A 17,121-nucleotide genomic window follows, 5' to 3' on the forward strand; every position below is an offset into this window, starting at 1 on the left:
TTAGATGTGATAGGGTCTCAGATGCTGGCTCCAGCTAAAGAACGGTGCTTCTCTTTCAACAATGCTGACACTTTACAGAAGGCTGTTTCCACTATGAAAACTCCTCAGTACAAAAAAAAGCTTGTACTCAACAGACACTGGTGGAGCTCAGTGTCCGTTACTGCACAACTTTGACTTGCAAAGTTTGGAACTTTAACAGGAAAAGTTAACTTTTGAGGACATTTAGCCAAAGAATTTTACATAAAACCACAGATCCTTTAAGCAAACATTAACCTGTTAACCTCCTCATTTACTCACTAAATGGCAGAGGCAATAATATCATGGACTCATGCTGGAATGGATGAAATATCAACCCTAAAAAGGTAAAATAGTCTGCTGTTGACAAACTATTCCTGTGTGAACTTGCAGTTCTCCCGGGATATCTGCCCACTGATCAGGGCTTCTCACCATGGCGCAGTGCTCTAGACACACTTCCAGTGGGCGAGGTCACTCGCCTTCAGTCGGAGGAAAACTGTGGAGTGCGGTGCAGATGTTGTATGTGGAAATTGCATGTTAGTCTGACTGAGACATTAAATTTAGTACAATTTCAGTCACACTGACATGCCTATATGGATTTTACAGGTGCAGTTTTAGTCAGAATAAAACAATGAATCAACTTTTTCTCTTCCTTTGCAGCCATTACAGTCTGTTTCAGAGCTCTTTGGTAAAGTGATCTATTTCAGCAATTATAAAATTTTTATACCTAAAACCCAGACCCAAGAGAATTAGCTCACTGTTAGACCTAGTGTCACATCCTTACTCCACTCTGCTTCTGTTTGCTGGGTTTATAACATGGCTGTCCTTTATGTTAAGGTCAGAAGGTCACCTGTGTCTACCTGTGCGTTACACTCGAGCCTTTCCCGAGGCTCTGCAGAAGCTCTTCCGCGGTGAGTTCAGGTGCGTATTTACACACAAACAACCAGAGCACTGATCCTCAGCCGCCTCATTTACCCTCTGTTCCTACACCTCCTTCACCCTCTCTCTGAAATGATTGACAATAAATGAAACTGGTGTCAAAATCATGCAGAAATCCCCTTTATAAAAGTCTCATTGCTCGTATGAACCGACAGTTTCTCTGTTGTTATCTTAAAGTTCAGGACAGGTTCAAACCTGCTCTGTGAGGTAAAAGTCACCTGGTGCCCTAAAGCCCCCTGCTGTGTTCACAATCAGGCTTAGATAGCTTAAATCCAGTTATGTCCCGTCTGATTCATTTAACTGTTGCTGGATGAGTCTGCACGTCAGATCTAATTCTAACCTGTAGCTCTGTTTGCTTTAATTAAAGCAGATCTTGACTTGTTTGTAAAATGTGGGAGAACACATGCATAACAACAGTATCAGCTGATATTTAACAATAAAATCCTCAATTCAGCCAAACCATGGTGATCTGTAGTCTCTTTGCCAGTCACAGAACCAAAATAAGTATTTTTTTTAGCCATATTTACTTTTTACTCCTAAGTACCAGGTGTTACATCTACACATATGGACTAAAATGAGCATTTTGATTTGTTAAACTCAGGCGTGTCCTCTAATTAGCCTCACAGGCTTTGTCAAACTTGTAATCAGTCAGTCTGCTTGTTTAAAGGATGAAAAGTAGTCACTGTGCTGTTTGGTACCACACTGAACATGGAGCACAGAAAGCTAAGGAGACAGTTGTCCCCGGAGATTTGAAAGAGAATGATAGACTACCATGTTAAAGGTAAAGGCTATAAGACCATCTCCAAGCAGCCTGATGCTCCTGTGACTACAGCTGACCATATTATTCAGAAGTTTAAGGTCCATGGGACTGTAGCTGACCTCCCTTGATGAAGAGACGGATGATAGGAATGGGAATCAAGAGACTAGAGGTCAACTCCAAGGTCAAAGTACAACAGTCTCAGAATGCACCATCATTGCTGTTTGAGCCAAAGTGGACTTAGATGATCGAGGAAGACCACTGTTGGAAGCAAATCATGAAAAAGCCATAACTAGAATCTTCCAAAATGCATAATGACAAGCCACAAGGCTTCTGGGAGAATGTCCTTTAAACAGACAGCCACAGAGATGATACCTTCAAAGAAAAGAAGACTGTAGCTACTGTGGAACACGGAGAAGGTTTTGCTGCATCTGGCTCAAGGGGTCTGGAATCTGTACAGGGTGCATTGAAATCTCGAGACTACCAAGGCATTCTGGAGGCAAATGTGCTGCTCAGTGTCAGAAAGCTTGGTCTCTGTCTCAGGTCAAGGGTCCTCCAATAGGATAATGAGCCCAAACACATAGCTAAAAACAGCCAAAAATGGCTAAAAACTAGACACTGGACTATTCCAAAGTGGCCTTCTATGAGCCCAGATCTAAATCCTAGCAAACATGCACCTTTCAAACCTGAGATATCTGTAGCAGGTACCATCTATTTTGTCCACATGTGTATTTGTGTCTGTAATGTTTCTAAAGATGACTTCTCGTCAGCAGCTATAGAGTAAGTATTATCAGTATGAAAAACAAGTTGGCTCAGATGTTCTTTATTTCCTCCAGATGCAGCTGTCTGACCCTCCTCCGGTGCTCTATAGTCTCATGTACAGAGCCAGGTCAGATGAACCATCAGTTTTATGTTACATCTAACAGGCCAAGTTATGTTGGCTATCTCTAGCAGTGGAGGATAAATTAAAGTGTCTAGATCTATGTATGGAATCACTAATAAACAACACTCCTCTCTGCAGAACATTTGGTTCAGTCTCAGAGCTCTTATCATGAGAATTGTGGACATAACAGCTTTATTTTGATAAAACGTCAATGCTGTGTCAGATAGCCCACCGTGGAGGTCTTTGATAAAGGTAGCATTTGTGTTAACATGGTTTGTTTGTCGTCAGTGACAGAACAGCGGTTTGTGGATGGATATTATGCTCATATATTTGAGTACCCAGAGATTCTACCAACCCACAAAATGCCTCATAGCTCTATTTATGAGCAGCTCGTAAGCAGTGGGAAATTACTAAACCCCCCAAGCAGGGACTTTTCAAGATGCAGATCAGTAACCCCAGAGATAACTTTAGACCCTGGTTCATGCAATTGAAACAGAGTTCTTCAAAGGTTCCTGCTGTTGAAGAGCACCACTGATTCCTTTTTCACCCTGTTAACAGTTCTCTTTATAACCCCGTCCAGGTGGCTGTGGCGTCAGAGGATCCGTCTACACTTGGAGGGAACAGGAATCAATCCGACCCCGGTGGACCTTCACGAGCAGCAGCTGAGCCTGGAGCAGCACAGTCAGGCTCATCGGATCACCACCATGGACAGCCAGTGGAGTATGCCTCCCCCTCCACCTGACATGTGTACCTGTCCCAGTCCTCTGTCCCTCTGTCCGTCTGTCTGTCTGTGTCCTGTCTGAGATGACTAAATGTCTGATTATCAAACATTTCTGTGAGGTTTGATCCTGTTCTAATTCAGTGACATTTCAGGGAAAGGAACAGTACAGGAGAGCTTCTCCAAGCCGAGTTTGCTCCCCGTCAGAAGTCTGAATGAAATCTTCATAGGAGAATCTCTTTCCTCAAGGTATCTGCATCATATAAAGAGATCCTCTTATCAAACCTGTCCACCATCAGCTGAACCCTTTTAACCCTGTCTCTGCCTCCATAGAGCTTCGTATTATGAGATCTCTGTAGACGACGGCCCGTGGGAGAAGCAGAAGAGTTCAGGACTCAGCATCTGCACGGGAACAGGATCCAAAGCCTGGTAGGTTTACGATTTCAGTTCATCCTCAGATGTTTTTTTAATCTACCAATCCTCATAAATCAGGTGATCATCTCCACGCCAGGTAAATTGGATAAAATATGGGAAAAATCACTTTTTTGTAAAGTGTAGACATCATCCTGGATGTATGTAGATGTTTGTGATGATAACTACATCTTACAGATCCATTTAGAACTTTAATGGACTAAATTTCCTCTGTTTCAATTTATTTCTAATAGTTGTTCTTAACTTCCTGACCCCCGTCTGATATTTATGCATCATCAGGACCATGTGACTGCAGACAACCTATAGATCATGTCACACTGAAACAGTTTCTAAAATACATTATTTCAGGCAGAAACACTGTCGTCATACATTCTGCTATTTTATTGCAAAACAGATGTACAGTTTCCCTTAGCAGAGAAGACTCTGTTTTGAAGATGCTCCCTGGGTTGGTCAGCAGCATGCTTTGACTTTCCAGGGAGTGCATGGCTAGAAACATAGATGATGGATGCATTTATGAAAATGCAATGACATTTGTTTAAAAGCAATTAATCCATAGAAGCATGAATCTGAATATGAAGGTGCAACAAGCTTTGTACTATGACTGAGGAGGCTGGGGTGGAGGAGGTAAAGTTTTATGCTATGACGGAAGAGGCTGGGGTGGAGGAGGTTAAGCTTTATGCTATGATGGAGGAGGCTGGGGTGGAGGAGGTGAAGCTTTATGCTGTAAAGGAGAAGGCTGGGATGGAGGAGGTAAAGTTTTATGCTATAAAGAATGAGGCTGGGGTTTAGGAGGTGAAGCTTTATGCTGTAAATGTGGAGGCTGGGGTGGAGAAGGTTAAGCTTTATGCTATAAAGAATGAGGCTGGGGTTGAGGAGGTGAAGCTTTATGTTATAAAGGAGAAGGCTGGGGTGGAGAGGTTAAGTTTTATGCTGTAAATGTGGAGGCTGGGGTGGAGAAGGTTAAGCTTTTTGCTATAAAGAATGAGGCTGGGGTTGAGGAGGTGAAGCTTTATGCTATAAAGGAGGAGGCTGGGGTGGAGAGGTTAAGTTTTATGCTGTAAATGGGGAAGCTGGGGTGGAGGAGGTTAAGCTTTGCCAGCAGCAGTGTGATGCATCAGCATTAATATAAGCAGGATTAGTGACAAGTATTTAATACACTGTATTGAGAGAAAGAGCTGTGATTGGCTGTGGGAGCTGGGAGGTGATAATTAGCATCAGCTGGTCGGCAGCTGATCACAGCTATGTGTACAACTGCCATGACCTGCATGAACTAATGCTGAGCTTCATAACACAGATCACCGGTAATATCAGTTTTTGGCATTCAGATACCAAAAGCTTGTGGTTGGATTTGTTGTGTAGATGCTGCTCATACTGTCTGGTCTTCAGCTCCCAAATGGTGCTTCACTTGGTACATTTTTATTTTTTAGGCCTTAAAAAACAGCAAAAATGGAATAAAGGAACACTTCTCCTAGATTGAAATGGACGCACAGAACCGGCTTATCTGCGAACAACACACCACGACTTGCTCCAAACTTGTCTTGAATTCAGTTGAGAAAGAAAAGCTGTTAAAGAGGCACCACTAGCCTCTAAGCTTGTGGCTAATTTTCCTGCACTCATTCTTATCAGCATGTAAGGATACCAAGCCATGGTCAGAGAGCACCAGAGATGATGTATTGGTAGAATACGAGGAGGGATATAGACTTCTCATATCAGGTTCAATCCATGATCAATAATCCAGAATTATGTTGCTGACATTTCATCCTGTTTTACTGCTGAAGACTGAAGACCTTAAGCAAAAAATGCACCTATGTTTAAAAAATCAGAATTCCCCTCCTTATCCACTTATTATCTTTCTACAGTTTATTTCTCTCTTTGCCTTCTCAGGTCGTACAACATCAACAAACTCACTGAACAAGCCGTGGAGGAGGTGCTAAAAATCGGTGTGTACACAGTTTTTTGTGACCTTGAACTTTTATAAAGTTTCAATTTGCTTAAGAAAAATCCTCCAAAATTCACAGAAAAATTATTTTTTAGGAAAGTCCCTGACCGGTCTTGAGATCCCAGTTAACCGTGACCTAATTGAAAAGGGTGAGACGATCATCTTTAATGAGTAATTTTTTTTATTTTTAAGGAAGTCTAAGTATACTTTCCTGAATATATCTGTCTTTTTTCAGTTACTGATGTGTACAACGAGTCTCTGGTGTTCAGTCCAGATGACAGGCGTTTGCTGTACAGCGTAAGAGAACCGATTGTCAACCGCGTCTTCTCCAGCAGCCGGCAGAGAGGATTCGCCAGCAGGTCAGTAAATACTTCTCACTCTGACGTTTGAAGCATGGCTACAGCAAGATTTAGTAGCTGTAGGGATTTGGGACCTGTGAAATGTGGCTTCACAGAAGGTGGAGTTGGTCGTCTCACAACCAGAGGGTTGTGGGTTTGATCCCCAGCTCCTGTAGTCACATGTTCAATATGTCCTTGGGCAAGATACTTAAACCCAACTGAGAAGTGAGGAAGGCAGCAATTTCCCCCTGCTCTGTGTTATCTGTTGGCTGTAACACTGGTATTTGTTTATATCCAGTTTTAGGACGAAGGAGGGCAAACAGGCCTTCAAAATAAAAGCCCATAACACACTAAACCTTACAATTAAAACACATAACTTCATAGTACATATTAGTACTTAAAAAGGTGCCATTTACATGGGGTACTGAGTGTAGACAGATGAGAATAAAATTATTTTTATCATCAGGCTGCACATGACAAAATTGAAAAAAGTGAAGGGGGTCTGAATACTTTCTGAAAGCCATATAAATAAAAGTTCATCTTTGAGAATCTTGTCTGAATTATTTCATCCATCTGTGTCTCCAGGGTTTGTGTTCGCTCACGGTGTTGGGACGCCTGCATGGTGGTCGATGGCGGGACGTCCTTCGAGTTCAACGATGGTGCCATCGCTACGATCAGCATGAGCGAGGATGATCAGCTGCGGACGGTTCTTCTAAAAAACTGAGAGCTGAGAAGTCACTGATGGACTAAGGTCAAAGGGAAGTACAAGGTTTAGATTTTAACCTCTATACCTGTTTTTATACCTGGACAAAAAAAGAGGTATCATTGTTACTTTGTTTTATGAAACATTGGCTTTTTTCAGATTTATTCTCTTCAAATCCACCTTTTCTTTGGTTTTAATCCCTATACCGATGTCTATGAGTGGTGAAGTCTGTTACTGTCAGAGGCTAAAATAAACCTCTCACAGCTGAGGAGAGGATGAATGATCCTGTATACAGCAGATTATTTCTGTTAATTTCAGCTTTTTTTCAGAATTGCAGATTCTGGTTTATCATGTTTAAACTGATGACAAGTCACACTGCAGTCAACCCCCCACTTTTATTGTAGTTCTCTTTCAGGAACACAGTGAGTAGTTTTGATTCATTTTGTTGTTGGTAAATCCTAAATCTGTCCCTGCCACTCCTTAGCATGTCCATGTGTCCTTACTGAAGAAATAGATCCTCGAAGATCTCACAAATGTGAAGTTTGACTGCAGCTGTTTTCTGTAAACAAATGTTTAAACCGTGCATTTCTTAAGAACTGTTTCCAGCAGCGGATGAATCCCAGTCAGTGCTGCAGTCAGCATTAGTTGTCTTTGTTATTGAGTCAAAATAACTAAAGTTTGTTTTCATGGTGATGAAGATCTTTGACTCAGAGGAACAAAGACCCAGCTGTGATGACTCTAACTACATAGAAGTTAATTTATGGATTGTAGATGTGTTTCTATACGGTGACCTTAAAGCACAGTGGCTGTTTAAAGATATTTTTAAATAAAGCTTAGATCTATTTTTTGAAGAAGGTTGAAACACTGGAGTCTGGGAGGAGAAGAAGTGCACTACAAGCAGAACTCCGTTTTTAAAGCTCCATGTTCTAGGTCAAAATTTAAAACCTTACACATGATAAAAAAAATCACTCATACTATAGATCAGAATGTGACTGATTATTTACACAAACAGACCTGATGAAATGATTTTAAACTTATAAAACCTAACCTGCTGTTATGTGATGCTGTAAGAATAAAGAAGATGGTGCTGCAGTCTGAATGATTAAACTACAATCCTTCTGTATACATGTGTAATTAGACTCTGAATGAGGAGGTTTAATGTTTGAAGATGATTTATAAATGGATTGGAAAACTGCACAATCAAGCGTGCCAAAGGGAGAGCTCCTCATGAACTTCCTGTCGTTTTTTGTTTTTAATTCTGATAAAATTGTTTATAAAAGAAAAGTGTGTGATTTTTTAAAAGCCTTTCATGAATTTGCATTCCTTTACTGCATGGATCATTTCCATTTGTAACAGGGCCTAGAAGGTCCAATCACTGGTTAATCAGTATTCAAGGCTACCATTACACCAAGACGACAAAAGAATACTCCAAGCGTCTCAGAGAAAAGTCTAAGTCATGGGATGGAGACAAAAACATACAAGGCTCTGAACATCCCCCAGAGTTCAGTTAAATTCATCATCAAAGAAATGAAGGAATATGGCACGTGTAAATCGAGGGAGACTCTGCAGACAATTGTTAACTGGGTTCTTCACCAGTCAAAGCTTTATGGGAGGGTGGCAAAGCGAAAGCTACTGTTGGAGAAAACTCAGATTCAATCTGGACTAGAGTTCACCAACAGGCATGTGGGAGACTCCATGGTCAAGAGGAAGGAAGTTCTTTGGTCTGATGAGACCAAAATGGAGCCTTTTGGTCATCAGACAAGATGCCAAACACACCATCCCCACTGTGGAGCACGGTGGTGGCAGCATCATGCTGTGGGGATGCTTCTCAGAGGAGAAACTTATTCAGTCTGCCAGAGAACTACGGCTTGGGAGATTTTTTTTACAGTAAGAAAATGAGCCGAAGCATACAGATAAAGCTACACAGAAACAAGGGGAATCAAACTCTCAGAGAACCTGATGAATGCAGTGCAGCTTGTTTTTGGAAAGCAGTAACTTTTGCTCTTAGTTAAGTGTACACTAATAACGGCTGTCAGAACTCATCAAATGTGAGGCCATTCTTGATAAACAATTAATCTAAATTGTGGGTTGCTTTAAAGCTTTCCCTGATTGGCCATGGTTTCAGGGTAAAAGAATAGACTTTATTCCACAAAGACAAGTTCTGACACGGTTTTAATTTTCAGGTTTTTTTACTGAAAAATGAACATTTCACAAGTTAAAACATCAAATTTTGGTCCGCGTGAGATGTGATTGAAATGTAAGAGCACTGAGTTTACAGTACATGAATCCACATTTTGTTGACATAATAACTGACATCAGAAGTCATAATAAAACAATACTCCAGTCACATGTTCATTAGAGATATCCTGGTCCCGTGTAACAAATGTGGAAATTCCACAGCTGGTTTGGATGGATCTATTATTTCACATTAAAACGTTCTCACTGATCAAAACCACAGTTCTCTCATTATTACAGCCGACAGCATGAGAATCATTAAAACGTCAGCAAAATCAGCTGTTCCAAACATTCACAGACGCCTGAGAGACGGCAGCATACAGCCGAGTCTCCATGACAAAATATTTTAAATTAACATCATTAGAACCCAGAACAGATTCAAAATTCACTAAAAGTTAGTATTAACAATTCAAGAAAAAACGGATTCAAACATCCACATTTGACGTTTCTAAATTCAACATTTCCCTAAAAGCTGACATGACCTTTTGTAACCTTTCTGCCTGCCAACATTTAAAAAAAGAAAGCGTCATCATCTGCAGCAGCAACAAACACTGAAACACTCCACGGCTCACGGTTTGACCCTCAGACGACACCTCCTGCTCCACATGGCGCGGTCCCCAAGGATGATGGATTTGCAGGCGGGCGTGGGCCGGGCAACGGTGGAGAACGGGCGGGAGTTGATGCTGATGTTAGGAAGCTCGTTCTTTAGAGACGACAGCTGGTTGTCGTGAACGAGACCGAAAACCTCCAGCAGAGACAGTGAGGGGAACATCTGAGACAGGTCGCTGCAGGAAGGAGGAAATAGAAACTTAATTTTAAGAAAAAGCCTCAAAAACAAGTTTGACAGTTTAAAGGTGCCGTTTTCATCCTCCTCTACTTTTGTCATATTCATTTATGTTCAAATGTCACCAAACTGCAGACATTGCACTGACTGACTACATACTCCAAGAGTGTGGCTGCAGCAGGGAGACCTCTCGGCTCCAGACCTCCAGGAGGCGACAGGAATGCCAAGCCCCCCGTGCTTAAATTTTCAAAATCAAAGATCATGTCTCCCAGCGCTGTATTTTTACTTTTGTATGTGTATTTTAATACATTTTCATATTAAATGAAGAGGAACTACTTAAAAATAAATGATCACATCCGGTCACGTCTGTTTTGTTTATTTATATTTCATATTAAATGAGAAGGAGATACTTCTAACTTTCAAAGTAAAATGTCACATCTGGTTGCATTGTGTGATGAGTCTTATCATTTATTTATATATTTTATTTCAGTTTAAATTAAGAAGAAATACTTATAATTTTCAAAGAAAAAGACTGTCGGAGGAGCTATTGATTTTCTTGTCTTCCATGTTATTTTTAATGTAGATTTTTTTAAAATTAAATGAAGAGGAATATAGGACAATATTCGTCCTTATATATAATCATTTATGCATATTTTTTTCCAAGATTCATTTTTGGGCTTTTTTGTGACTTTATTAGATACGGGAGGACAGTGGATGGAGTCAGAAACAGGGTCAAGAGTGGGGGTGAGACATGCGGTAAAGGGCCTCCGGCCGGATCCGAACCCAGGCCGCCCGTGTACATGGGGAGCGCCTTTAAGCACTAGGCCACCTGCTCCCCTATTTATGCATATTTTTATGTGATTTTAGTATGATAATGAAAAACATACCAAAAAAAAAGCTTTTTTCCTCCTTCTTATTCTGTTTTATTAACGGTCAACCCGCATTTTTAACATTTCTTCTCCTGTCTTTTTTTGATGGTCAGCCACCATCCACTGAGATTGCATGATGCAAATAGGTTGGAGGCAAGAGGTCTGTATCCGAGAGGTCTCTGAGCTGCAGCCATACCCGTCTCACATTCTCTCACCGGTCCTCATTAATTAAACTTGCATAGAGACCAGCCCTGATTTGGGAGTAGAAATTGTCTTGCTACAAGGCCCATGTGGTGGCTGAAAACGGTCATCATTCAAATAACACACCCCGACATATTCTTGGTTCAGCCAGCCTCTCTCTCAGCATCAGGGTTGCCAGGTCCGCGGTTTTCCTGCAGAGCTGTGCTATATTCTACATACTGTTGAGGGTAGATTTTTTTGTTCGCGGGTAGAGCAGACCCGTTTTTTTATGTCTTGTTTATGTGTACTTAATATCCATAGCAGAATAAACAACATTTTTTACCCTCAAATACAACTAAATCAACCATCAGAGAAGCAGGAAACCAAAGAACATAGCACACAACTAAAGATCTGCTGAGCCACACACATAGACGCACATGCTACACACAGACGCAGCATGCCTGCACGCACACAAGTCATACATGTGGTGTTCCGGGGGTTTACTTGCTCATGTAGGATTTCAGCGTTGGGCTTGGTTTTGGGCTAGATTCGTCACCCAAACATGACAACCCTGCTCAGAGAGTACTACATGGAGGAGAATAATGGAGCCAAAAAACTTGGTCCTTTATTGTGGTCTCAGTCTACAGGTCAGAGAATCAACAGGAAATTAAGGTTTTGTTGTTTATCAGCCTTAAAATGAAGCAGAAAGACCAGGTGTGGAAGGAGATCACTGCTGAGGATAACAGCGTTGTTGCAGACAACTCACCTCCAGATGATATTAGAATACTTAATTTATAAATCTGTGCTATATAATCAGTATATGATTTTATCACATGCATTCACCTTCAGACAGAATGGGGAACAGGGGATGGACAGTGATATACTGGTGATACACTGGTTTATCATGGAGATAAACCATCCCATCTGACTGTTCTTGAGACTTAAACAGAGATTAAAGACAGTCTGAATTGTCTGTTATCCTATAAAACAAATGAAGCGAACAAATGAAATTTCTACTCCTTAACTTAATAGCTTTAAAGCAAAAATCAGTTGTGTTTTTTAAGATTTTAGAGCGCGGGAGCTCCTGTCTCTTCGGCTTATAGCTGTGCACCTTTTACTCAGGAGGAAGAGTAGATTAGACTGATTATTTAAATCTCCAGACGTGCTGATTATGATCCAAAGTAAAGTTATTTGTTTATGGTCAGCTCATGAACAGACTCCGGGTTACTACAGTTAAATTATTCAGAGTAAAAAAAAAACTCCTCTTCCTGATAAACCCTTAACTCAGCCACTCTGTAAATAAACCTTTAATTCCTTTCAGTCCAGAATCAGCAGTGTTTTATTAACAGGAGTACTTAGGCTTGGTATCAGCGCAGTTATCCCTAACCCAAACATTGCATCCCTATTTCCAAATTTGTTTTAGCTGGATAGTTTGCTTGTTCTTCTTCCCGCTTCCAATTAGGGCGGGGCAATTTATCGCAAATTAGATTAAATCACAATATGGCCTACTGCCATTTTCGAATTACAGAAGGTGCAATATTTCTTTAACCTGAAATTTGTGTCAATATACCAGTTAAAGACTTATTTTCTTACAGCAGAGACGTTATGCATTACATATCATGCAATCATTCTTATGGCATATTTTTAGAATGATGTACCAAAAAATCCTATTTTCTTTATCTTTTTATGTTTTCCTTTATAAAAGTGAGAATTACATGAAAATGATTCCTTTTATTACAACAGTTCATATCCAATTTGCAAAATTAGTTGAAATCATCAGAATTAGATTGATGCGGTTTGGCAGTAGCCTCCGCCGAATATAGACCGGCTGACCGGAGCCTGTGCAGTAGAATTAAAAAGACTGGCTAGAGAGTTAGTGAGGTGTAGGTTCTGCTGCTGCTATGACACACACAACCATAAACATCTGCATATTGCTTCTGCAACACCCATATTCCTTAGACATTAGGGCTATGCTTTCTTGCCTTCTCCTAGATTTTCGTCTCTGGTTGCTCCAGCATGTTTCTCTCCACTAACTCTCACTGGTTTTCTGCCACCTTTACAGGATGTAACAGCAGTGATGTGAGTGTTTAAAAGCGGATCAGAGAATTCAAAATCAAAGATGTGACTTTGCAGTCAGACAAAGGGCTTACTAGAGCGTGGCGAGGTGGATGTGGTAACAGCGGCTCAGAGAGAGGTGTTGAAGGTTCTTCAGCTCTTTGAGGACGAGAAAACAGTCGGCCATCAGCAGGGTGCTGTCACTGTAAAAACAAGACCAGGATGGTGAACGGACGTGTTTATGAAGCTACATTATCGTGAGAATATCACACATCAGACATTTTTAAGGAAGCCACAGTAACGTGAGGTAAATTTACAGTCAACAAGAATTTAAAGGCTCTAAAAACAGTGAACCACACAAATAATGTGTGACTAAATAATAAATGTAACCACTTCTTTTAGCCATTTATTCAAACTAAAGCTGATGCGAAAGCCTCAGCCCGAGTCATTATAGAGCACTGCAAGCTGTTTAACATGAAGGGCATGCTTAAAATGAGATGACTGAGTGCTATCTACTAAAAATGTTATAAAACCAGCTATTTTTGTGGACATATATGCCTCTAAAAGGGATCATGCCTTCCATAAAAACACCATACCTTAAATCAAGGGTGTGGATGTCACGGCATCTCTTCACCAGCACCTGTATGTCTGTGAAAACACAAAACACCTTTATCTCAGAGCTGCTGAACTTCATTTATTAAAGATCCACTGATTGAACTCAATCCTGAAATATTGTTTCTGAGACTTTTCATGTGATTTTTGGAGTTTTATTCCAGGGCTGTTCATCTTTTTTGTCATTTTTTAAGATAAGGCCAATAAGATGAACCTTCATATATCCCCGATGGAGAAATGTACAGTATTTACAGCAGCAAAGTGAATGCATAGACAAAGAGGGCAGTCACGTTGCACAAATAAGTCGAAGAAGAGCAGTAAGAAAGCGGCAGTTGTTACACATGAAGTTTAGACCGTAAGACAAGCACAGACATGATCACGCACACAGTGGACAGAAAAGAGGGATGGAAAACCGTGTAAGTTCTGCACTCAAATACACATCAGAACCAGAGGATAGGATAATAAGATGCATAACTAAATATCAGATTTCAGATCCATCACTCACCACCCAGTGTAAGGCTCTCTCTGTAGCCGCTGATGTTGAGCTGAGTCACAGCTGAGCTCAGATTCTCTACGACGCTCTTCACGTGATCGTTGGTGAAGTCGCACCATGAGATGTTGAGCTGCTCTATTCTGCAGAGATAACATTCAAGGTGTTAGAGGCAGACAGAGGGTGAATAAAATCTGCTGTTAGTTTTTAATGAACGGTTTCTGACCTGCTGCAGGATTTCAACATGTCGGCCAGAGGAGCGGAGGAGAAACCGGAGCAGCCGCTCACATTCAGCTGCAGAAGATTTGTGTTCTTGGACAGAGCGCTGATGAAGGACAACGACAAATATTATTTTACAGGATCAGAAACTCACATTTACACAGACAAAAAGAAGATTTACAAAACAGACATTTGGTGTTTTCATAGTGCATTTCCATGAGGAAGCTTCACTGTTAGACATTCATGCTATGCTGTTGTTTGGAGTCTTTTGTCTCATTAAGCTGTTTTCTTTTTGTCTTTAATGTTTTAATAAGATACTGGGCTGTGCAATCAACTGTGATGCACTTTAAATGTCTCTAAGCAGCAGTGCATCTTTAGCCAGATTGTGGATATTTGACACGCTGGATGGAGTCCTGGATATGATGTCAACCTTTTCACACACAAGTCTATAGATAGTTATGGGCTTTCTGCACATCTCATATTTCTTAAACCATACAGAGGTAATGGGATGGACTTATTTATGTACTACACATGTAATACTTCTTGTTCCCGATCCAAAATTATGAAGAAAAAAGTGTGAGGCAGCTTTAGGATATTTATCAAATCAGATTTTTGAACATGCATGGGAGATCATTAAAAATATAGAGTATTTGCTGTATTATTGAGGGACATCCTTGACTGAGGATTTGAACAAGCTGATGTGTTTGCATCACTTAAAATTACCGCAAATTGCTTGGAACTTTAAATCAAATAAATTGTGGCAGAAATATGCATTAAGGGACTCCTCCATGAAGAAAAATGTTCCTTGTTCTCAACTTTGAGAGTGGCAGTTGAATGAAGCTCCTTTAAATGAACTGCAGTAAAAAATTAGCTGTAAATGCCCATATTTGGTCATCACAGAGGAAGGAGAAAGTTGCAATCTTACTTGATGATGCTGTCAGAGAGCTGCAGACCCTCCAGGCTCAGATACTCCAGCTCTGTGCAGTGACAGACGATGCTCGCCAGACCAGGCGTGGGGATGATGGAGCTCGACAGATCCAGCTGAACAATCTGCAGAGGGCTGAGAGACAGAGAGAGCAAAACCATCAAGATCTGTTTTATAACCCCTTCATTTCTTAATGACCTTTAAAAGATTAGAAAGTGTATTTGGTAGAAATTAAAGATGGATGTACTCTAGATTGTTCGAATCAGAAATATTCTTGAATAAGAATATTAAGCAGACAGTAGTTCAGGTCTGGACCCACCTAAGGACTGTGAATTGGATCTCTACTACGAAGGATCGAGGGCAGCGCAGACGACGGACTCCAGTCTTCAGCACCTGCTCCAGAGCTAAATCCATGTTGGTTAAACCCTCCAGGTCCACACTAGTCCACAGAGACTCATCAAACCTGGGACAGACAAAGAGGGACATAAACATATTGAAACACATGCTGAACAAACAAACAAACAACTCAGACAGACTGATATAAACTCATTATTCAATGATTATAAATAGACATTAGACATGTGCTAAATAGAGGAATGAGTTGTTAAATAAAGTAACCTTTTCCTTCCTTTGTGAGTTTGTCACATGAATGGGGGTTGACTGGAAGTTAATTGGCCAAAGAAGAAGTGGACAGTGGACCAAAAAAAAAAAAAGTAACCAGGAGATTCTGGTGATTAGACTCACGCTAAGCGGTGCCAGCGTTTGCAGACCCTGGACATCCTGAGGAGGTCCTGCAGAGGGAGGCAGAAGAAAATCCTGAGAAGCAGCTCCTCTGGCAGGTGATCCCATGAAATAGCTGTTGATGATAGAAATTCAGTTTATAAAATCCTCAAACATCACACTAAAGCATCTCAGAGAAGGTACAGTATAAAGGAGCTGTCTCTGACCTGATGTGGGCCCCTTTTTCCTCCTCGATCTCCTGCCCAACAAAAACACGTTTTCTTCGTTCTCCTTCCCCTGGTCGAGGAGTCTCTGGTGCTTGTGGCTCGGGGACCACTGCTGGATCAGGTCTGTGGGGGTGCATTCAGTGTCCAAGCCCTCGGAGAGAAGGCTCCTGGATTTACGCTTGTTGTTCCTCCTGGGCTGGGACGACATGGAGGTCTGCAGGCTCAGCTCCTGCAGGGGCATGCTGAATGGAGGGCAACACACTTAGTTTCATACCCAAATGTTCGTTTGTTCACAGAAACTTCTCAGAGAGAGTTCTTTAGGGAGTCAGCTCCCTGCAGAGACGAGGCTCCCTCTACCCGCCATATTTATTCATCCAGCAGCGCTGTGACCGCGCAAATCACCACTGAAGAAGACTCCAAAAACACCCAAATCACTTATTTTTCTGGGGAATACTTCAGTATAACCTGATGTAGTGTCTGTACTTTGTTTTTCGGTAAATAACTTACAGTTTAACAAAGGAATGAGGACACATGAGGAGGGAGGCCTGGTTCAGACGAAAGCGCGGTTATCGATCTTCATTAGTTTCAACCAAATCTGATCAAAATGGCTTATCGGATATATAACTTATACTGAACATTATTTAACAGATTTATACTCTCCCTATAACAACCCGGGTGTTTTTGAGGAGCAGATTTTAATTTTATAACCCAACATAAATAACTAACCACGTAGCTTCAGTTTGGCTCCTTTTTTCCAATCATCGTCCGTTTTAAATTCTCTGAATCTCTCCTGAAACGTCTTTAAAATAATAAAATATAAAACATACGTTTACGTACCTGTCTCTCGACATCTGAGGCTCGGATTAAAATGAGTATTTTATGAAGAATTGCACATTAAGTCGCTGTTTTCCCTGCAGACCTCCACCCGGGACTCTTTAAACTCAGCGCCAGCAGCAGAGCGCCTTGTGTTCATACGCCACTTCCGCCGTACGGCCTACGTCACAGCTTTTCTTCTTCTGTGGTTTTCTGCCTAGCGGGAAAGCGGGCTACAAAACTAGCGTTAGACATGATTGGCTCCATC

General features: G+C 41.1%; 2 protein-coding genes across 3 annotated transcripts in view; one reads left to right on the forward strand and one right to left on the reverse strand.

Moving 5' to 3' along the window:
• nadk2 (NAD kinase 2, mitochondrial) overlaps positions 1 to 7,996 on the forward strand; it is a 30,919-nt gene extending 22,923 nt beyond the window's left edge. Inside the window, exons 5-12 of one of the 2 annotated variants that reach the window (XM_041810587.1) lie at positions 853 to 936; positions 3,175 to 3,314; positions 3,468 to 3,561; positions 3,646 to 3,741; positions 5,629 to 5,684; positions 5,779 to 5,832; positions 5,919 to 6,042; positions 6,607 to 7,996. In XM_041810587.1, the coding sequence (XP_041666521.1) occupies positions 853 to 936; positions 3,175 to 3,314; positions 3,468 to 3,561; positions 3,646 to 3,741; positions 5,629 to 5,684; positions 5,779 to 5,832; positions 5,919 to 6,042; positions 6,607 to 6,745 (787 nt within the window). In that variant the 3' untranslated portion in view covers positions 6,746 to 7,996. The remainder of the gene's footprint in view (positions 1 to 852; positions 937 to 3,174; positions 3,315 to 3,467; positions 3,562 to 3,645; positions 3,742 to 5,628; positions 5,685 to 5,778; positions 5,833 to 5,918; positions 6,043 to 6,606) is intronic. The other variant, XM_041810586.1, reaches the window with a different exon arrangement.
• Positions 7,997 to 8,894: 898 nt separating this feature from the next.
• On the reverse strand, positions 8,895 to 17,038 carry skp2 (S-phase kinase-associated protein 2, E3 ubiquitin protein ligase). Its single transcript, XM_041811179.1, has 10 exons — positions 16,878 to 17,038; positions 16,041 to 16,282; positions 15,838 to 15,949; positions 15,413 to 15,556; positions 15,094 to 15,228; positions 14,176 to 14,274; positions 13,965 to 14,092; positions 13,444 to 13,495; positions 12,943 to 13,050; positions 8,895 to 9,744 (listed from the first exon to the last, which is right to left on the reverse strand). The coding sequence occupies exons 1-10, from the start codon at positions 16,889 to 16,891 to the stop codon at positions 9,528 to 9,530; spliced, it is 1,251 nt and encodes a 416-aa protein (XP_041667113.1). The 5' UTR covers positions 16,892 to 17,038; the 3' UTR covers positions 8,895 to 9,527.
• Between the last annotated feature and the right edge of the window lie 83 nt (positions 17,039 to 17,121).

The sequence above is a fragment of the Cheilinus undulatus genome, linkage group 17 (assembly GCF_018320785.1).
Source record: "Cheilinus undulatus linkage group 17, ASM1832078v1, whole genome shotgun sequence".
Taxonomy (NCBI): domain Eukaryota; kingdom Metazoa; phylum Chordata; class Actinopteri; order Labriformes; family Labridae; genus Cheilinus; species Cheilinus undulatus.

Coding starts and splice junctions, on each gene's coding strand:
- skp2 (XM_041811179.1), bottom strand. Junction 15,229..15,412: donor ATCCAATTCACAGTCCTTAG/GTGGGTCCAGAC, acceptor TCTGTCTCTCAG/CCCTCTGCAGATTGTTCAGC. Junction 13,496..13,964: donor AGAGAGCCTTACACTGGGTG/GTGAGTGATGGA, acceptor GTGTTTTCACAG/ACATACAGGTGCTGGTGAAG.